Below are 18757 nucleotides of genomic sequence, written 5' to 3' on the forward strand. Positions count from 1 at the left end.
CAAAGCCACATGGTACATCCTAAAGCATCTGAAAACTCAACAGACTGAAAAGTCTGCAGGTCATTTCATACGTACACAATATATAACAGGTTTTAGAAAACCCATCCCTCAGGATTGTTAGTCCTTTGGAAGAATATTTAMCTATGTCCTTGTATGGAAAAATGCTTCTTTTAACTTCTTCTAAAACTGACTATAGATAAGAGACAGAATGTCAAAAATAAAAAAGGAGTTATTACCCCTCAATAAATCTTTCCATTACTAATTTTAAATTACATCACCTTTCCCTTTGCTTTTTTTTTCTGTAAAGACCATATCTGATCAGTCTCCATCTGCATCGGAACAATTCCATGAATGATTCAGATAATCCATTTTTCCCTTGTCTGTGTCTTCCACCAAAATAAAAATTCAGTTTTTCAAATGTGACAAGCAGAGATGCATGTAGTGAAGATATGCCCCATCACACATTTATACAGCAAATGACTCTTCTAGTTTTTCCTTTCTTTATTTCYGTGTGACTCCTGACAAGTTTATTACCCCAGTGAGGTTTTCAGAAATTTATTCAGAATAGCTCTAACCTCTATTAGACATCTTAATAGATTAAAAAATAAGCATACCTTGCAGTGTTCAGTTATTTTGCATCTGTCTATTCATTTGGTTTTAAAATTGATCTAGTGAYAGCACTGACCAATATTTCCCAAAACAAAGCACTAGTTTATCAAATTTTTAATTGCTCACAGATTTCTAGGTAGCAATGCACRTTCTTTTCCTATGAGCACAGCAATAAATTTGCTGTGGATCACTTTAAAATTTCTGTTAATAAATAGCATACATTTTCTGCAAATTCATTGCCAGCACCTGAATTTATTACTTATKGCATATGTGCAATGTCGTAAATATTTGTTGTTTAAATTTAAAAGATTATGTCTACTTTGCCTATTCATCCCCACCTTGCAAAATCAATTTATGTCCTGCTTCAAAGAAATCCTTGAAAAAAGAGAAACACATATCAGTATCTGCTTCCATCCCTCATTTACCTTATCCACTTCCAGCTCTTCCTTTTAAAAAACAAAATGAAACAAAATCAAAACAAAAACAGAAACCACCACCACTTTCTTTCATCAAAGCAAACTGCAGAMTTACAGTTAAGCTGCTTTTTCCACTTAACACTACTACTAAGGCTTCACAAGTCAAACATGATTTGAAAGCAGTTAGGACAATCTTCCCAGGGTTTGGTCAGACCTTAGTGATCTGTAAGTCACAAATCCAACACTTGCACGCAGACCTCCTTTGTATTTAGCAGGAAAATCCCACCTGCAGCATTSAACCGCACAAATCAATTTACTTCAGTCAACACAGGTAAAGTGCAGAGTAAACAACACACACCTGATTACAATTAATTTGAAAGATTCCTGGGCTCCACCAAAACACAGCAAAAAAATATTTACTTCACACAGAAACAAAAGGTATAAATTTAAAGATGGRACTATAGTTTGGAGTATTCAGAATTTCAAAAAGCAACCCTCTGTCCAACCAGACATATGTCACTAACAGGCACATGTTAATTTTCTTCTATTGCAACGATTCACAGAAGGATGAGCCAGAATTGGTGTCCTGCTTTGCAAAGCACTCTACAGCTTGGATTTAGGTAATCTTGCCCTGTAATACAAAAGTTTCAAATACTTTTTAAAATTTGAAGTGCCCTGTTAAAAGGTAACAAGGAGGAGSAGTTTATCTCCAGCAGAAAGAAGCRAAGTTGCAGCCTYGCATACAGCTGCAGACATACAAGATTACAGTATTGTTGCCACGAGAAAGTGTATAATGGCTGTCCTTTTGTAAACTTTATGTATCACCAGTTCCCAAGAACATTAATTCCAGAAGTCTAGGATAAAAGTTCAGACAGTCACAGATTCATCCACGTTGCTTTATTTATCTGAAGTTCATCTCCCTTTTGGACAGACCAAGCTTGAAATTAATTTCACAATTTGAGCTATGACTCTTTGCTTTAGCCTACTGGAGCACAGATCCACAGATCACAGAGCTACCTCTCACCTTTCAAGACTGTCAGAGTAACAGTGAAAGTATCAGTAAAGGGAAGAGGAGGTAATACACAAATTATTCTTATTAAAGAGGACAAAACCTCCCACACTAGTTTTCTACCAAAATAATGACATGTGTGCACATAAGTAGTTACTTGGGATTTAAATTACTGGAATGTCATGCTCAAAATTCCTGACAAGCTAAAACTAATTTGCAAATTAATACAGAAAATACTACTGCTCACACCACCCCACCGTCTGCCTCTAAGACAGCACAGACTGCCCAGCCTCACAAGTAAGTGCACGGTTGCATCCCACAGCAGAAAGCGGATATGACTCATCTGAGTTAAATTCTTTAACGCTTGACATGATTGCTGCTAATTGTTGCAAAACGAGATTAAACAGATCTGATAAGCAGGTCTGCCTTTGGCTTTGTCAATGGTAACTCCAGGTGGCCTGTGATAGCTATGATTCCATCCTCATTAGGTCCAATTTCATAGCAAAACAACCRGCCTTGGATTATTGTTGCTTGTCACTCTCTGTATTAATATAAGATGCTCAAACTTTTCTTCCAAAGGCAACTCATCTCTGCATAGGATTCCAGTACCAAAAACTACTTTTATACRGCTACAGCACTTCTTTAGAATTACTGCAGTACAATTTAATATCCAAGCACCATGTAAGAGTGTTTTAAATTTCTGATTTGATGTTAACTATAATGGATGTTCTTGTCTTCTTAACAGTAATGAGTCATATTTAAATCACCAGTGATCACAACAGCAGCACATCTGATCTAGCCAGCAGCTCACAAACTTAGGAAACCTGTGTTCTCTCCTCACCTTTAGCTATGGTCTACTGCCAAACCTCAGACAAGTCACTTATGCTCTATCCTTCTGGTTTGATTCTCCTGAAAATGATGTGATTGCTATCTATTCYCTCTATAAAGTGCTTTAGCATCTCTAGATGAAATCCAAAAGTAAGCACATTATCCAGCTGGCAGAAGCAARATAAAAGACTTCAAGGTAAAACAGTTGGAGCACTATAAATGTTGAATTMGATTCTGAAGTATTTTTATATGGACATTCACCAAGATGTGACAGTGCTGTAYTCCATGTAGAGAAAAAAAATATATTGTACCAGTAGCACTTTTGAAGCAGAACTAGCACTACAAATGAGGTTTCATAAGTCTTGCATAGGATCATATTTTTGAGTAAGAACAAGGACTACAAAACAGAAATACAGTCAAACATTTTACTTTAAACATTTTACTTTAAACATTTTACTTTAATTTACAAATTAATCCATTACCTAAATATCTTAAATCACAGTAGACAGCAAAACCTCACGCTAGCTAGCCAAAACAGAACCAAGAAAATTATATTAAAAGAACCTTATGAATTCCAACTGCCTAAATCAGTGGGGTAAGAGACAGTTTGATGACTAGCATGGTTTAGTAGAGCCAAAGTGGTAGGAATTACCATCTGCATATATAGCAGGTGATTTACTTAATCTTATATTCCTATTCCTTGTGTACTCTACGTACAGGTAAAAATGTTTTCATTGCAAGTAAATTCTGGAATTCCATTAGTGTTCCACGTGTTCTAGTATCATTTAACTAAAGTAACAGTACACATGAACTCACTGCAATAATCAACATAGGCTTCAACCTCCATTCAACCWGCAGTGCTGATACGGTAAAGATAACAGTCATTTATGCTAAAAACAGAATACTTTTTTTCCTAAAGCAAAAGCTACAGGAAAGCTACACAGATGTAAATCTAAATAATTGCCATCGAAATTAATACTCAGCTTTACACAAACTAAATAACCCACACAGATGGTAGGAAACCTAGCTCAGTGTGCATTTGTAACATATAAACCCTTAAATTCTCATGCTTCAGGCTCTTCATCTTCTATAGAGGAGAAAAAKAAACATTTAGGATGAAGAAACACTTGAGACAGTGGGAAAAAAGGTGACAGCAGCTATCATCTACTCATACATAGATTTTTAGCAGAGTAATCACTCTTAAATTTAGCTCCTGAAACTTCATTTGTTTCTTTTGCAGTCAACCTTCTTAATTTTCCACTGCAGGGTTTTCAGTATAACTGCAGGGCAGTTACATTTAAGGAGAAACTAATAACTGAAAAATATTACATCTTTTATCAAAAAAAAAGGAACTGTGATGCGCTCTGTGAGCTATGCATTAGAGTTTGACTGAAAATTCAAATGTATTAAAACGGAAAATGAATTTTTTCCATCACATTTAGTCATGACATCTTGTACATTTCATGCAGGTACAAAGAAACTGATGATCCATGCTGGAAAAGATGCGCAAATGCTGTACTTGCAATCTAGTTCTATATGATCAATCTGAAAGATTCTTTTTAACACACAGCACATATTAGCAGGTTATTTGCTGAATGACTATTGAGGCCCAATACTTGCAATAGCTACCCACTGCCCTTCACTCAGTTTRAGGGCCTCAAGAAAGGCTAAATTTGGAAGCTAAAATAGATGCTGGGGGAATYGTGCAGTCACAAATGCAGTATCTTTAACCATATTCCTGAATAGATACGGCACCACAACCACACTTCCTCAGYTCTGAACAAAGGCTTCAAAGAAATACACTTCTTACACCTAAACTGGGAAACCAGTAAAGCAATGCTGACTGATTAAACATGCCCCAGGTCCTACTTCTGCATGAGGACCAAGGGCTTGGAATGGTTTATATCCATCTTAAATTCTCCTAGCCTCAGGTTGCTCCCTTCAGACTGGTCACTGGGAATGCTGCTCACTCATTGGCACAGGCCAAAAGCATGCCAGAAGTGATAACAGCTTAACAGCAGAGGCCACTGAACTCTGGTTTCCATGTGTAGAAGCCTACAAGATAAGGGGACTAATGTGTATGTCTCCAAACACCAATAGCCGGATAACTGTGGAGCCAACCAAGGATTGTGAGAAAGAACAGRATGTGGCTGGAGAAGGGGGCCATATAGAGGTAGGGCAGCACKTTTCCAGGACAAATGTCCTCATTCTGGCTCCTGGAGATAAGCACAACACYGTAYAGTGCAAGACCAGGAAAGAGGTCAAGAAGTGGGCATGTACTGTAGGGGGAAAACAAGACCACCAAAGACCTCCAAAGCTCTCTGACCCATTTCGAGAAATGCTAAAATGAATGAAYTGTGCATTATAACTAATCTGCATAGAAAATAAGAAACTTATCTCCAGGGCAGGAAAAACTTATCTACAGAAAGGTACTCCCTCAAGTTCAGGTGCATGTGCACCCCAGAACCTTGGCCACACTATCAGCTGGATCAAGACTGCTGATCTCTCTTCCTTTCTTTCTCTCTCCCCCTCCTTAACCCATCTTGCTCTCTTCCTTTTTACTCTATCCCTTTATCCAAAACGTCCTACTAAGTGCTCATACTGGGAGACAATGGACAAACGTACCAATTCTCATTGGTATATCAAAGTGTATATATTGGCAAGTGTATAATCTAATAAAACTTCGTAAGCTTTTGTGGACCCTCTGACTTCTGTCATTCTTTTTGACTATGAGCACCTATGAATCTCGGGTGCTCCCCTTAACAGTGGGATACCACACCACAAATACTCATTTGCTAGCAAAGATGTAGTCAAAATTTCAATTCAGGTGGCARAATCTTTGAACTTTCAGATGATAAGTCCTCAAGTTTTTGTTCCCATACAGAGCAAGACTCACACGATCTTTTCAAACCTTCCTGTAAATTGCAAGTATGTGAAAAACATCAGACCGAGAGAACAAACAGCTGGCAGAGCCAACGTGAAATATGTATCTTAGCCACCCTGACCGGAAGAGGRAAGGATATGAGGCAACCCACAAGGAGACAAGATCAAGAATAACATGAAACCACACCTTTAGGCAATCTCAACAGAGGTTCCTGCAGTCCTGCCTTCGGTCTGTTCTCTGGAATTCATGCTTAGCTCACAGAACTTACTCAACAGAAAGCTAACCAGAAGAAAATTAAGGAGTGAGTTAGCAATCAGGCCAGCTCTCTGACCTACCTCATCACATAAGCCTCTGAGCACTGAAAGCAGCACCAGGGAGAAGCGTGTTAGTCCAGTTTCTCATCCACTTAAGCTGCCATGGGACTGCATCTCAAAGGACACAATATACTCAACTCTTCCAGGAGTCCTACTTAATGAGAGTAAGTGCGTGGAAAAATTGATTTTATTATCTTCTTAGCCTACTTAGCACTGCAGCTACAGTGAGGCAGCAGTATACTCTTAGTAGGAGGGTAATTCTCTTTTCTGATATTGATTTGCATATTGCAGTAACTGTCACTGTGCTTGTACTCATTTACTGGCATTAAAATTATTGGGAAATATGCCATGTCAACTAGGCCTTTCAGTGTTAGAAGTCTGAGACAGTTCTACTGCAAAAGGACTTGACATTACTACAGCAGTGGCTCTAAATCACAGAATCACATAATGGTTTGGGTTGGCAGGGATATCAAAGATCACCTAGTTCCAACCCTGCTRCCCTGGGTAGGGATGCCACTCACTAGATCAGGTTGCTCAGGGCACACTCAATGTGGCCTTGAAAACTTCCAAGGATGGGGCATCCACAACCTTCAGGCAATCTGTTCCAGTGATTCACCACCTGCTGAGTAAAGAATTTCTTACTCTAAACCTGTCCTCTTTTAGTTTGAAAACCAGAATTTCTTATTCTAAACCTGTCCTCTTTTAGCTTGAAAACCAGTTTTAACTTCTCAGTTTAAAAACAATCCCGCTTTTCCTGTCACTATCTGCCCGTATAAAAAGTCCTCTCCCTCCTTTTTATGAGCTCCCATAAAGTACTGAAAGGCCGCATTGAGGTCTCCCTGAAGTCTTCTCCATGTTGAATAACCCCAGCACTCTGTGCCTGTGAATCAGTATCTTCAATTCATAATAAGGAATACATAATTTCTTATGAAGTGAATTAAATCTTGAATACAGGCATCTGCCAGTTTGCAACCAGCCACAGCCTAAAACGAAATCCRCTAAGGTTTGCTAAGTCTGCCTACCTGGAAATTTTTCAACTGAAGCTACTATCAAAGTACTTGAACAGAGAAGATACAGAGACGAGTATCAGGTTGACAACACATTGATCATTCAAAGCAGAGACACTTCTGGGAYGCTGCAGAAAACAGACGAAAATACAAGCAGTTAAGAAACAAAATAGACTGGAAGTTTTCCAGTTCCCACCCATTTGGCAAGGCTTGCTGAAAAAGCTCTTGCTTTAGCTCAGTCTATTTTCCCAGTGCTTTTATTGCATTTTGGCCCTCTTGCATCAGCTGGAAAAGGGAGATCATGGTTTCTGGTAACAGAATTACTGGCAAGAATCCTCATTTTCTTGCTTCTTTAATGGAATGTTTTTAGAACCCATACTTTTAGGACTTTCTCCATTTACCTCAGAATTGTGAAATACACCCAAATRTGTTGAAGTATTTAAACCATGTTAAATCCACTTCATACTCAATGACCTCCACAAACTTCTGGTGTTATTAAGCCTCAGTGGAATAAATATATTTGAGTTAATCTTCAACATGAGCTCTTTGAGTGGCTGTTAAAGCCTGAGACATTTCTCATCTGCAAACAGAGCCTTCTGCAATACACCCCAAGACTGATCCAGCAAAAASCTGTGAGCACAGCTGTGCTGGGCTGCATCACACAGTCTCAACTCTGGGCAGCGCTGCCCATACAGGCTCCAGCTTGTCCAGAAACAAGCATACACCACTTGTGCTCAGCTCTAGCCCAGGTCAAAGGGCTTCCTTCCTTATCCTGAGAGGCTGATGAAGTACCTTCTCTCCAGCAACAGATCCACACTCAGCAAAGCCTTCATGAGAAGTTCAGACTTCACYACTGGAGGTGGCCTTTTATGGCTGTACCAAGTCAGAGTACCCAACATGCTGCCCTTGGCCAGTGGCAGCAAGTAGAAGAAAAAAAAAGCCACCTCTCCTCACTCTGGTAAAGGGGTAGAAAACAACATAATCCCYCAAGAATAAACCAAAATTGGGACTGCTGCAAGATCCCAGCACTTCCTTAAAGATAACAGCAYTGGTCTCATCAGGCTGCTCTCATGGCAAAGGAAAGGCCTTTTCTCCCCTCCTCCCATTAGAGGAGTGATGTGCTCCTCACATCACTAAAGAACACGCTCCTTCCCCCTTTTATAGACATCCTTTCAAAGAAAATAATAAAAACTGCTTGTACAGCAATGATATAACTGTACAGGATATTTTGGAAGGGATACTTTTTTTCTGGCTTGCCCTGCAATCTCTGCCATGCTTCATTTGTGCAACATCYACTATACACAGAGCTGTTCTCCTAGTTAATAAATCAGGAAAATTCCAAAAATAATAAAAACTCTGAAAGACATAAAAGGAAACTAGGTTTAGAGTCACAGTCCCAAAACAATTAAAAAAAAAAAAAAAAACCCCAAACCTTCTTTAAGAAGTTCTGTTCCTTTAACATGCAATCATATAAAATAGTTGCGGAAATTGGAGTCTTCACAATCTTGAAATGTAAATAATATACAAATATCAAATGAGTTAATCAGGGAAGGTTACCTCCTGAAATAAGTTTCATCATCATCAGCAAAAGCAAATAGTTTCTGCACAGCAATTTGCATGATTTGCAAGGTCACTGAAAAACCGTGTAAGAGATGACGTATTGAAGGATTCCAAGTATCATACGAAGTATATTTATTTTTACATGAATTAGCAGTTAAGTTCAGCTCTGCAGAAAACAAAAATTGAAACTGATCTCAGGGAAACAGAACATAAATACACAGGACTTCAGCTTATTTACACAAGTAACAATCACTTCTTTTCTATTGAAAGTAATCAGGATGGTGTCACTGAGCCTTTTGCAACTGCATTTGACCCAGGAATGATGATGACATTCAGAACTGACAAAATTCCTCTCCCAAGGAGATTTGGAATGATGCTCTGCTCTTCATACCAACTGCCTAGCAACAACTTCTCATTTCCAACTGTGATCTGGAAGACAAGGTTACAYTCAAGAGGCAAATGGCTTCTCCCCTTCTCCACAGATGCCACATGTCACTTCCACTAATGACAAAGAGCTGCAAGGTGTGAGTGAAGACAGGATGCAGCACACATCCAAAAACCTGGCTTTCATGATCATGCCACATTATTGAAAGCATAACCAGTAGTCAGCACACATACATTTAGGTTAAAGCAAATTAATTTCATGCAAATTAGCAATAATGCTCCTGGAAGAAGCAATGTCAAGAAACCTTACCTGAGATAACATTGACCATACTGAAAGACAGTAATAAACCAATAAAACACAAAATTATGGCAGTCACACTAGGGAAAAGCCAGTACTGTCATGCTTTAAAAAGTGTGTGTAGCAGTAAAAATCATATTGAAGGTGGAGCAGTGGAAGTAGGATCATTTAATCTTATGGGTGTGCCACTATGGTGGAGTTTAAAGCACTTTGCTACTGTGTCAAGATAAGAATAAATTCATCCCACGCAGGAGGGSCCCACTGCAGAACCACTAATTAATTCCTACAGTGGTACAACTGTTTCTTCTGATACATCACTGAGTCTTCCTTGTTTACATCAAGGTCTTCCTGGGCTAGTCAGATGAGTTACTTGGGCACTTGTGCACACAGCAGAATAGAATTCTGCTGGAAGTTTAACTTGCATCTTCACACTTCATAGACTGCGGGTCTCAGACTACAGTCCCTAGTAAGTTAGAAAGACTCTAATGAAAGTGCATTAAAACTTCATCAGACAGGTATTGCCTGAAGAGAAGAAAACCAGATAAAGTCTGCAAGAACTGCAGATAACTCTTCTTTGGAGATATCACTGAAAAACTGTCTTCAACACTGAAAGCACCAGATGCTTACTCACCCAGAGTGCACTYTCTGCAAGAGACACCCACTGGCACAACCAGCAAGAAAGTCCCAGAGCAACTCATTTACTTTATTACAGTAAGGGAGAAAAGCAGAGCCAAATTTTTATAAAAGGACGTCTAGCTCTTAAATCAAAACATACATTTCTTGTGGGATTTGAAAGAGCACTGATTCCCACTGGCTTCAAATGATTCAGACTGTGGGAAATCTAAGTGCTATGCTGCATCTAAACTCATCCCAATGTTTATGAGTARAAGTAGACACAATTGAGAACATAATTCAACTCTGGCATGCCGTTGTTAATAGCTGATCAGCAGCTCTTCAAGAGCGAAATATTATATCTGCATCACTCAAGGCATAAATTTGGTCTCAGATGAAAAAAGTAATATAAACTAAAAAAGCAGCCTGTGCTTGTGTGTCAAGCTGAGCCTGAGGTTTATGTTCCCAATTACAAACTTTTTACAGAAATCTACCCATCAGTGATTAACAGAAAATTCTCCAACTGTCAAAACAGATTCTTCTGTCCTCTGTCACATATACATGTTCTGCTGTATGGGATGGCTTTGCTGACTKCTACAGATGTTTATCTCATTCTAAAAAATGCTGTACCTCTCAGTGTGTCTGAGTTGCTGAGTATAACCCCCCCAGAGAAGCCACACCAATGCAGCAGTAGGAGACTACAGCGGACAGTGGACGTCTGGAGAAAATCTAGAGCAGGGAGCATGAAAGATATGAWTCCCAGCAACAACTTCCATTTTATTAACCACAGACTTGCAAAATCCCTGCTGTTGTAGAGCCACAGAGGTTTTTCAATTCTTTTGGGTTTAACTTACAAATAAACTTGCAGGTTACCTATGCATGCAAAAACAACAATTACAAATAAAGACCACTCCTTGGGAAAAAGAGGAACAAGTTTTAAATTATCAGCCCAACAGAACAAACTCAAAATTCAGCTGTTCTGTACTGAGACAAAAGAAAACAAACCACCATAAAACTGAAATTTTCACTTYTTTAACCTAATTTTACTTAAGATGCAACAGAGGGTGAAATTTTCAGGACAATGGTGCTAAATTATATGTATAAGGCCTCTTCTACTTTTCACTTGAACCTTTAGGCTTTGATACTGCTTGTTTCAGTTGTTGTCACTTGCCACATTTACCGCTTTTTGTATCATGCTTCTTTACTTTAGAAAGCTGCTAAAAAGAGAAGCCAAATTATTATCATGACTGCAGCAAATTCAAGAGTCATTTCTTTATGACACATCCTGTTCAGAGTTACAGAAATGCAAACTGCAGAAAAATCAGTCACAAGCTTCCTACTGCATTACTCAAAAAGCATTCATCTAGCTCCATTCAGCATTTTTGCCAGTGGGGAATACACTTAGATGATGTCTGCTCATACAGATGCCTCATGAGTTTTACATCTTTATTGTATATTTTGAGACCTACTGTATTTTTTTTCATAACCTTCATTACTCCCACTACTTCAAATACCATGAAATATTTCTAAACTAGCTCTATTACCCTGATGTACTTAACAGAGAAAGTATCCTTTCAAAATCCAGCTTCTAGTAACTTCCACTAACTTCTAAATAATCCARCAAAAGCCTGGATGTGAACTGCCTAGTTAGCTGTTTCACTGATAACACTTTAATAAATAAACACTGCAAGAGCGTACCCTTAGTATTATTTATGTTACAGACATGGCTGGAAATTCACACCCATGGCACCCATAGTAGATGCTGTATAAACCTTTCAGCTGTGGGAGAGGCCTGAGAAAGCTCTTTCTGCACAGCAGAGCTACAAACTGCTGTGACAGGCCAGTGACAGAGTCTGAAAGAGAACTCAGCTCTCACAGCCCACATACGTGGAGTGGGTGTATCTGCTGTGCTCCTCCTCTTACAGACAGAAACTGATGGAATATTTGTTTACCAGTCACCTGTTGAAAAGCAGCCTGATGAGACCTGTGCAACACAGTACCAATATTGGAATCTGGTTAYAAAAACCTACAGCTGGTCCAGCAATGGAAATGTTTGAGAATATGTTGTTTCAAATCCCACAATTTCTTCATAAATTAAGTTCTCCACTAGYACTATGAACTCACAAACTTTTTATCAGGATTACAGATTATTTTCAGACTCATCATTTTTTTAGATGTAGATAACATTCACATGCTTCAGAATTAAATATTCTTCTGTGTTGAAGCATTTGGTTTGGGTTTCTAATGCTGGTTCCTTAGAGAGTCTGGAATCAACATCCAGAATCAAAAGGAGCTTTATAACCCACCTGACCTAAACATTACAATAGCTGCTAAGCATTTTGACACAAAGATTCTGTACTCATAATACTTCACATCCCTGACATGACCATAGTCATACCCCCAAGACAGCCATGAGCTCAAGTCTGCACACCACTACTAACTTACTTGGCATCTCATGCTCCAAACCATCACTGGCATCATATTGCTGCTGAAATACAGAATTTTTCAACATGAGTTCCACTGGTAGCGGGACTAAACTTCTTTTTATTTTTTTAGTAGTTGTCCTGGACTCTGAAATTGGGCAATAATAATGCATCAGTATAATTTCTCCTGCTACACTAATAAGAACTACCATTTGATTCTCCAATCACGATGCTATTGAAACTGTAGTGGGGATGCAGCAGCACCTGGGGAGCGGGGGGGGGGGGTTGTTAAAAAGAAGTAAAATAAGGTATGAATGTATGTGCTGCATAATCACAGAAAGCATGTGCAGTATTTCAAGCGTATGACAAAACTCTGCCAGTGAAATTAAAAAATGCTCATCAGGAAGTACAGAGAAAAAGGTGGTGAAATACACCTAATCGTTCTGAGGGACAATRTGGAATAGAATAAAGCTTCCAGAATACTTTCTGATGTAATGTTGGTTTTGTTTTGTTTTTTTTGCTCCTACAAGCAGTTAATATGGCAGGACACATGCTGCTTTTTATCACAGAAAATTCTTCCACCAACTTATAGAATCAAGAACATCAGTTTTGAAAAGAATATGACCTCCTGTGGGTTTAAGGGGAAAGTCTGCATTAGTGTGTCACAATCTCAAACTTCAGGAAACTTATACAAAGGCATAAATCCCACTTTAAAAAAATAGCATCATAGAATTTATCGTATTTAGAGGAAGAAACCACAAGAATGCCATTGAGCCCTGGTACTGCTTTACTGCATTTCTGCATGCCTGTCAATGTTTCTAAATGCACAACCCACAAATGTTCTGGAGAATCTGCAGAAAMAATTTAGGTGCAAAACATCTTTAAAGCAAATTTCAATTTCACACAAGGGACTGGTGGTTATCTGAACTTTTTGTCATTTTGTATAACCAGAATCCCCCCAATCACATTGCACACTATGTTTCTAAACCCAGTAAGCCAACACTGACAATCTTGAGCCCAAGCCTACATGAATTCTGAAAGCAATAGTGCTGAATTCCAGAAATAAAGATAAGATACTAAACCTACTTTATTATCTCTTATTTCATGAACTGYATTTTAGTCAATCATTGCTGTTCAGGAGAATTATCTCAATAGCCCTACAACAGTGTTAGTAGAAAATGCTATCCTAAGGGCCTATTGGTTGATGAAACYTGAGTATAAGAAACTTATGAAATGGAAATTCCTCATTATAAGACAACATAAAAGTTAGAAGGACAGTTTTATATGAAAAGCACGTCAGTCAAGCTATTTAGCTTGAGAACCTAAAACAAGTAATTGCACAGATTAAAAAAACCATATTCTTCTAAGTCACTGTCTGTGTGCTTTCTTATCTTCCACCAGTCCCTCTGAGACTGTATTTAAAAGACAGAATGCACAATACCGTGCATCTGGCAAATTACCATACAAATCCCCATCTGATTCTAAAACCAYGTGTGAAAAGATTACCTTGACTTAGAGCACCTCCCTCCCATGAAGAGCTGACTCAGATTACTGATTCATGCAACTTTTTTCCTTTTATGGGACTTTTACCTATTTTGTTTTTCTCAAACACTGTTCAGCCAGACCTTGATGCACTTATGTAATACAAAGAGACTATGTAAAGATTTGCACAAAAAGAAAATCATTCTAACTCCAACTGCCAAAATAAGTTGGAAAAAGAAAGAAAAAAAACAATGCTTACCTAAGCCAAACAAACTCCAAGTACTCTACACTCATTTATAGCTGTTTCTGAAAGRAACTAAGCAATTAAAGGAAAATCAACAGGATATGCAGATCTGGTTATTAAAATGTAGAAAAAAATACCATTTAATTACAAATATCAATGGTTTCAACTTTKAAAATACCATGATCATCTACTGCACTGTAGAATGGTGTCTCTGATATATTTTGGCATATTTGTAATTGCCCAACTCGTAAAATATTCCTGAAATGTTTAGAAATTAAATTGAATTTAAGAGATACCTGCAATTCACCTGCACCAGCTTAAAATTACTTGGGGGAAAAAACCCAAACCAAAAAAACCTCCAGTTATCCTCTTTACAAAAGAAAAGTGCCCTTAAGACAGTTGATCAAATGCAGATACATCAAGTTTTGCAAGAAATTTAATTTTCCTATGTTTTCCTCATCTTCCTCTTTAAGTRGAAGAAAATGTGATAAATACTGAAGTTTCTGTTTTTGTCAGACACTTCTACAACAGTTCTTCATTTAACACTTGTTTCTCAAGAAACAATTTTTAATTTTTTTGCTGAAATCAAGTGTAATTTAAGCCATGCAATCAAAAATGCTAGACTAGGCTCATTCTTAATATTTGGTGCATGCATAGTTCAATTATACATAGCTGAGACTTACMCACTAAATATGCACTGCTAATTATGTCTCAGCATTTAAGGGCCATAGTTGACTGAAGCTGGCAGAAGGAGATTATTAGTAGGATAATCTACATTTAGAGCGGATGATGAGTATTTTCATCTAAGATATTTTACTTAATACTCCTTCAGGTTCTCTTTGAAGCAGTGAAAGGCATGAAGCAAACCTACATCAGAAATCACCAAGAGTTCAGACTATGACATACAAAGCAAAAATAAGGCTTTAAAAAGGGAAGCCTTAATGCTTTAAAAAGGGAAGCCTTAATGATGGACAGTATGTTATACTGTAGGTCTATCCCCCTAAATCATATTTGATTTACTTGCATTATGAGAGTTGAGAGGTTTAATGTTTTATTTTACTTCATACAAACACAGTTATAAGCTTGATATTCCAAACCTTCATGAAATCACATAATTTCTTACTCCTGTGACTTTGTTGGCCTTTACAATGAGTCCAGGAAGACTTCATACCCCAAAATATAACCAGTTAACTATCATGAAATTTTAAACTTTCACTGTTGAATTTTTATTTCATRCTCAGTCATGTTGAGCTATTTTCATACACTACTTTTTTAAGGTAACATAGTGCACAGATATTCTTTTATGGTATTACTAATATCACCTTTGATCACTGAAAGCACACAGCAAAAGAGGACAAGAAGGGTAATAGAAAAGGAGTTTAGGTCACCTACAAATGTTTKGTCCCATCATCCCGTTAAATCAGTAAAATTATATCTGTGCAATAGCTACACACTCCATGGCCATTTTGGTTTTGTTCCCTACACTGTTCCCCATTTGCATTCTACTACACAGCTTCTACTCTTTAATGTTGTCCCTAATCTGAGCAGGACTTTTTCAATATTTTATAGYTTCTGGAGAACAACTAATCCTTAAAAATAGAGAAAGTGTAGAAAGTACAACAGGGAAAAAGAAATAAGTATGAAAATAAGTATGAAGATCCCTCGAGACCTAAGAACAGCAGCATAACCCAGCTTTGGGACTGTGGCTGGTTTATCACTGGTCAGACAGTAGAGTATATGTGGAGCAGACAAACTTCTRCACTGAGCTCTCTTCAGTCCAGGCACTGGAAGTGATCAACACTCCTAGTTCTTTACATGTTTATTGACTTTGCTACTAAAGCAGAATGACAAAGTATTTTTTCTGGTTTGCAACACTTTCATTCAATTCCAGCCAAASAGGACAAAAGAAGAAGTAATGTTTTCACATTTTCAGTTTGCTGAAAAGCCACTGAAATAAGCAAATGATATTACATAAGYGTGCAGTTATGTAGCACTATAAGCCAGACGCCTACTGCCAGAATTAAAAGGGGCCCACTTCAAGTCAAATCTCCCATTACAAAAAAAGTGTCCATGAACTACCAAGACCCCGCCTTTTTGCACAGCTCAGAGTCTAGAAATTAACCAGCATAAGAGGCACAAAAACAGCAAGGATAATTCAAGTTCGTGAGCGTCACTACACAATAGCTTCCAAAATAGAACCAAAAGACTCTAAGGTTTCACCTGCCCTGGAATGAAGAGATRTCAGGGGGCTTGAAATTTCTCCAAGAATGCAGAGAATATAAGGTCTATAATGAAACTCTATGGCCTTCCTATTTCCACCTGTAAGGACAGCTCTTCAGACTTCTGAGAATTGTTACTTCTAAGGACACGGCTCTGCACCGGGCAGAAGGATTAAGCTGTGAGTGCACACTTCAGAATCGCCCACCTCACTGAACTGAAAGCAGCAGTACGTGAGGCAAAGCTTGCAATGTTTCAAAGAGGACACGGGCATGTGCATGCCTGTGTTGAAGTCTTTTGTGGGAACTAGTTACAATACTGCCAGGAAGGTTTTGCTTGTTTGTTCGGAGTTTTTTTCCCTTTTTCTTCACCCCTCTCCAGGAGAGGACGGGAAGAAACTACAGTATCTGGCAAAACTTGTTAAATGCTTWTTTTTAGCATGTATTTCATATACACTAAAGCTGCATCACACAATAAGCCTAAAATTGCAGGTCAGGTTAATTTCCTGCTTCTGATTTTTTTTAAGCAAAAAGCCATTACTTCAATACTATGGCCTTAGTTGTATGCAACTTTTTCTTTGAAAATCTAGCAAGCAGGGGTATTTTTTATTCTACATTCACATGTATCTGTCAATCAAATTTTAAAAAAGGGAAAAAAAATTTGTTAGCATTTTTACAAATGGCGCCAAGTACATCACAACATAGAACCTCAGGCCACCACACCTTCAGTTGAAGGGGCTGTACTTTTATCGCCATGCAGCTGATAAACTGGGGTGCAAGGATGCAGCCCTGGGTATTCCTGTCAACTAACTAGATCGGTGTGTGCAGATCTGTGTTCAAGCACATCCATCGTAAGTATCTTACACAACCAATACCAAAAGCACAAACTTCCAAGCACAAACACATGGAGCGCCCCAGATACTGTGTCAGCACTAGGAAATTGTCCAGCTGTACGTCTGGTGTCAAATCCGCTTTTCAAAGCTCCCGTGGCCTCGCGGCTCCTGCCTGTTTCTGCCACACTCGTCGTACTAGTACAAATTTGCATCCCTGCACTCTGTTAGACACCGAGAGAAAACAGCYAGGACACAGTTTAACCCGCTGGTASCAGACACAAGCGCTGCTTCACAGCACGCTTGCTGRCATAGGGGTTTCTTCTCCAGAACACATAGCGCGGGGGACTAAAGCAGGCTCTGGAGCACTTTCGCCTCCCCAAGAACCCGTCGTGGCCACCCGAGAGGTGTCACTGCAGCCGAGGGCACCGAGGGGACCCGGGGCTCAGCCCCCGTAGGGGTCAGCGGCCGGAGCTGCTCCCGCCGCCCCGCGGTGAACCCGGGGCGGTGACGGCGAGCCCGGGCCGAGGCGGTCCCGCGGCGGCGATGATCAGCCCCGGCCGGGCGGTCGCTCTCACCTGCGTTGTAGAAGCGGTCCAGYACCGCYGTCTCGCCGAAGTCCAGCTTGCCGAAGTGCAGGGTCTCCAGCGCGGCCCCCACCGCCTCGCACGCCTCCCGCAGGCTCTGCAGGGCGCCGCTCTCCGCCGCCAGCAGCGGCCCCTGGCTCGCCTCGTTGATCACGTAGGTGACCGCGGTCCGCCGGCCGCCACCCTTGGCCCGCGCCGCGGTGCTCGGGCAGGCGGCGGCGGCGGCGTCCTCAGCCCASAGAGCGGCGGGCGGCGGCGCGGCCAAGTCGGGCGGGAGGCTGCGGGCGCCGGCGTCGGCCCCGGGCGCTCGCCTGCCGAGCACCTCCTCGCAGGGGGTCCCGCCGCCGGGCGTGCCGGGCACCGGCAGGCTGACGATCCCCTCGCTGCTGTCGCTCATGCCGGCGGCGGAGGAGCAGCCCCGGGCTCTGTTGCGCTGGCCGGGGTTAGGCGGATGCCATACTGCGCCGCCCGCCCCGGAGCGGTCCCGCCGAGCTGCTGGAGGGAAGAGACAGCCGGGCTGAAGCGAAGGACTCCCACTCGGGCGCTAGCGCAGGCTGACGGAGACGGGGAGATGAGCACAGCCTCCCTCCGTGCCTGCCGCCGGCACCATGACGCGCCGCTCCCTTCTCCCCCGCACCTGCAGGGACTACCAGGCGCGCCGACCCCCGGCAGCCCAGCCTCCTTCTGCTGCCTCCCCCGACTCCCCGCTCTCCGTCCGGCCGCTTCGCTACAGAGAAAGTCCTCGGCCGCGAAGAGGAACCACTTGTGGGATCGCTCTCCGGCGCCCCGACTCTAGCCGAGCGACAGCTGCCGAGCCACTGGCAGCGCGGGCTGGGGCGGCCCCAGCTCCGAGCGCCTCCTCCGGCCCCGCCTCCGGGCAGAAATAACCTTTACCGCCCCCCTGCTCAGCCTTGCGGCCCCGTCCCTAGTGGGAGTTCTCGAGGGAGTCACATTGTGCCCTCATGGGCTTGCCAGGCTGGAGGGGCCCCGCACCCCTCGGGAAGTCCCGGTCCGAGCACCCGCGTTCCCCGGCGCGCCCCGGTACCGGCTGTTG

At 40.9% G+C, this 18757-nt stretch overlaps 1 protein-coding gene across 1 annotated transcript in view; it reads right to left on the reverse strand.

Annotated features, from left to right (window-relative positions):
* The window catches only part of MAP3K5 (mitogen-activated protein kinase kinase kinase 5), a 100763-nt gene extending 82663 nt beyond the window's left edge, over positions 1 to 18100 (reverse strand). The window contains exon 1 of the mRNA XM_057379283.1: positions 17695 to 18100. Coding sequence (XP_057235266.1) covers positions 17695 to 18100 — 406 coding nt within the window. The remainder of the gene's footprint in view (positions 1 to 17694) is intronic.
* Between the last annotated feature and the right edge of the window lie 657 nt (positions 18101 to 18757).

The sequence above is a fragment of the Malurus melanocephalus genome, unplaced genomic scaffold, assembly GCF_030028575.1.
Source record: "Malurus melanocephalus ecotype Western Australia unplaced genomic scaffold, MMel_1.1 scaffold_400, whole genome shotgun sequence".
NCBI lineage: Eukaryota > Metazoa > Chordata > Aves > Passeriformes > Maluridae > Malurus > Malurus melanocephalus.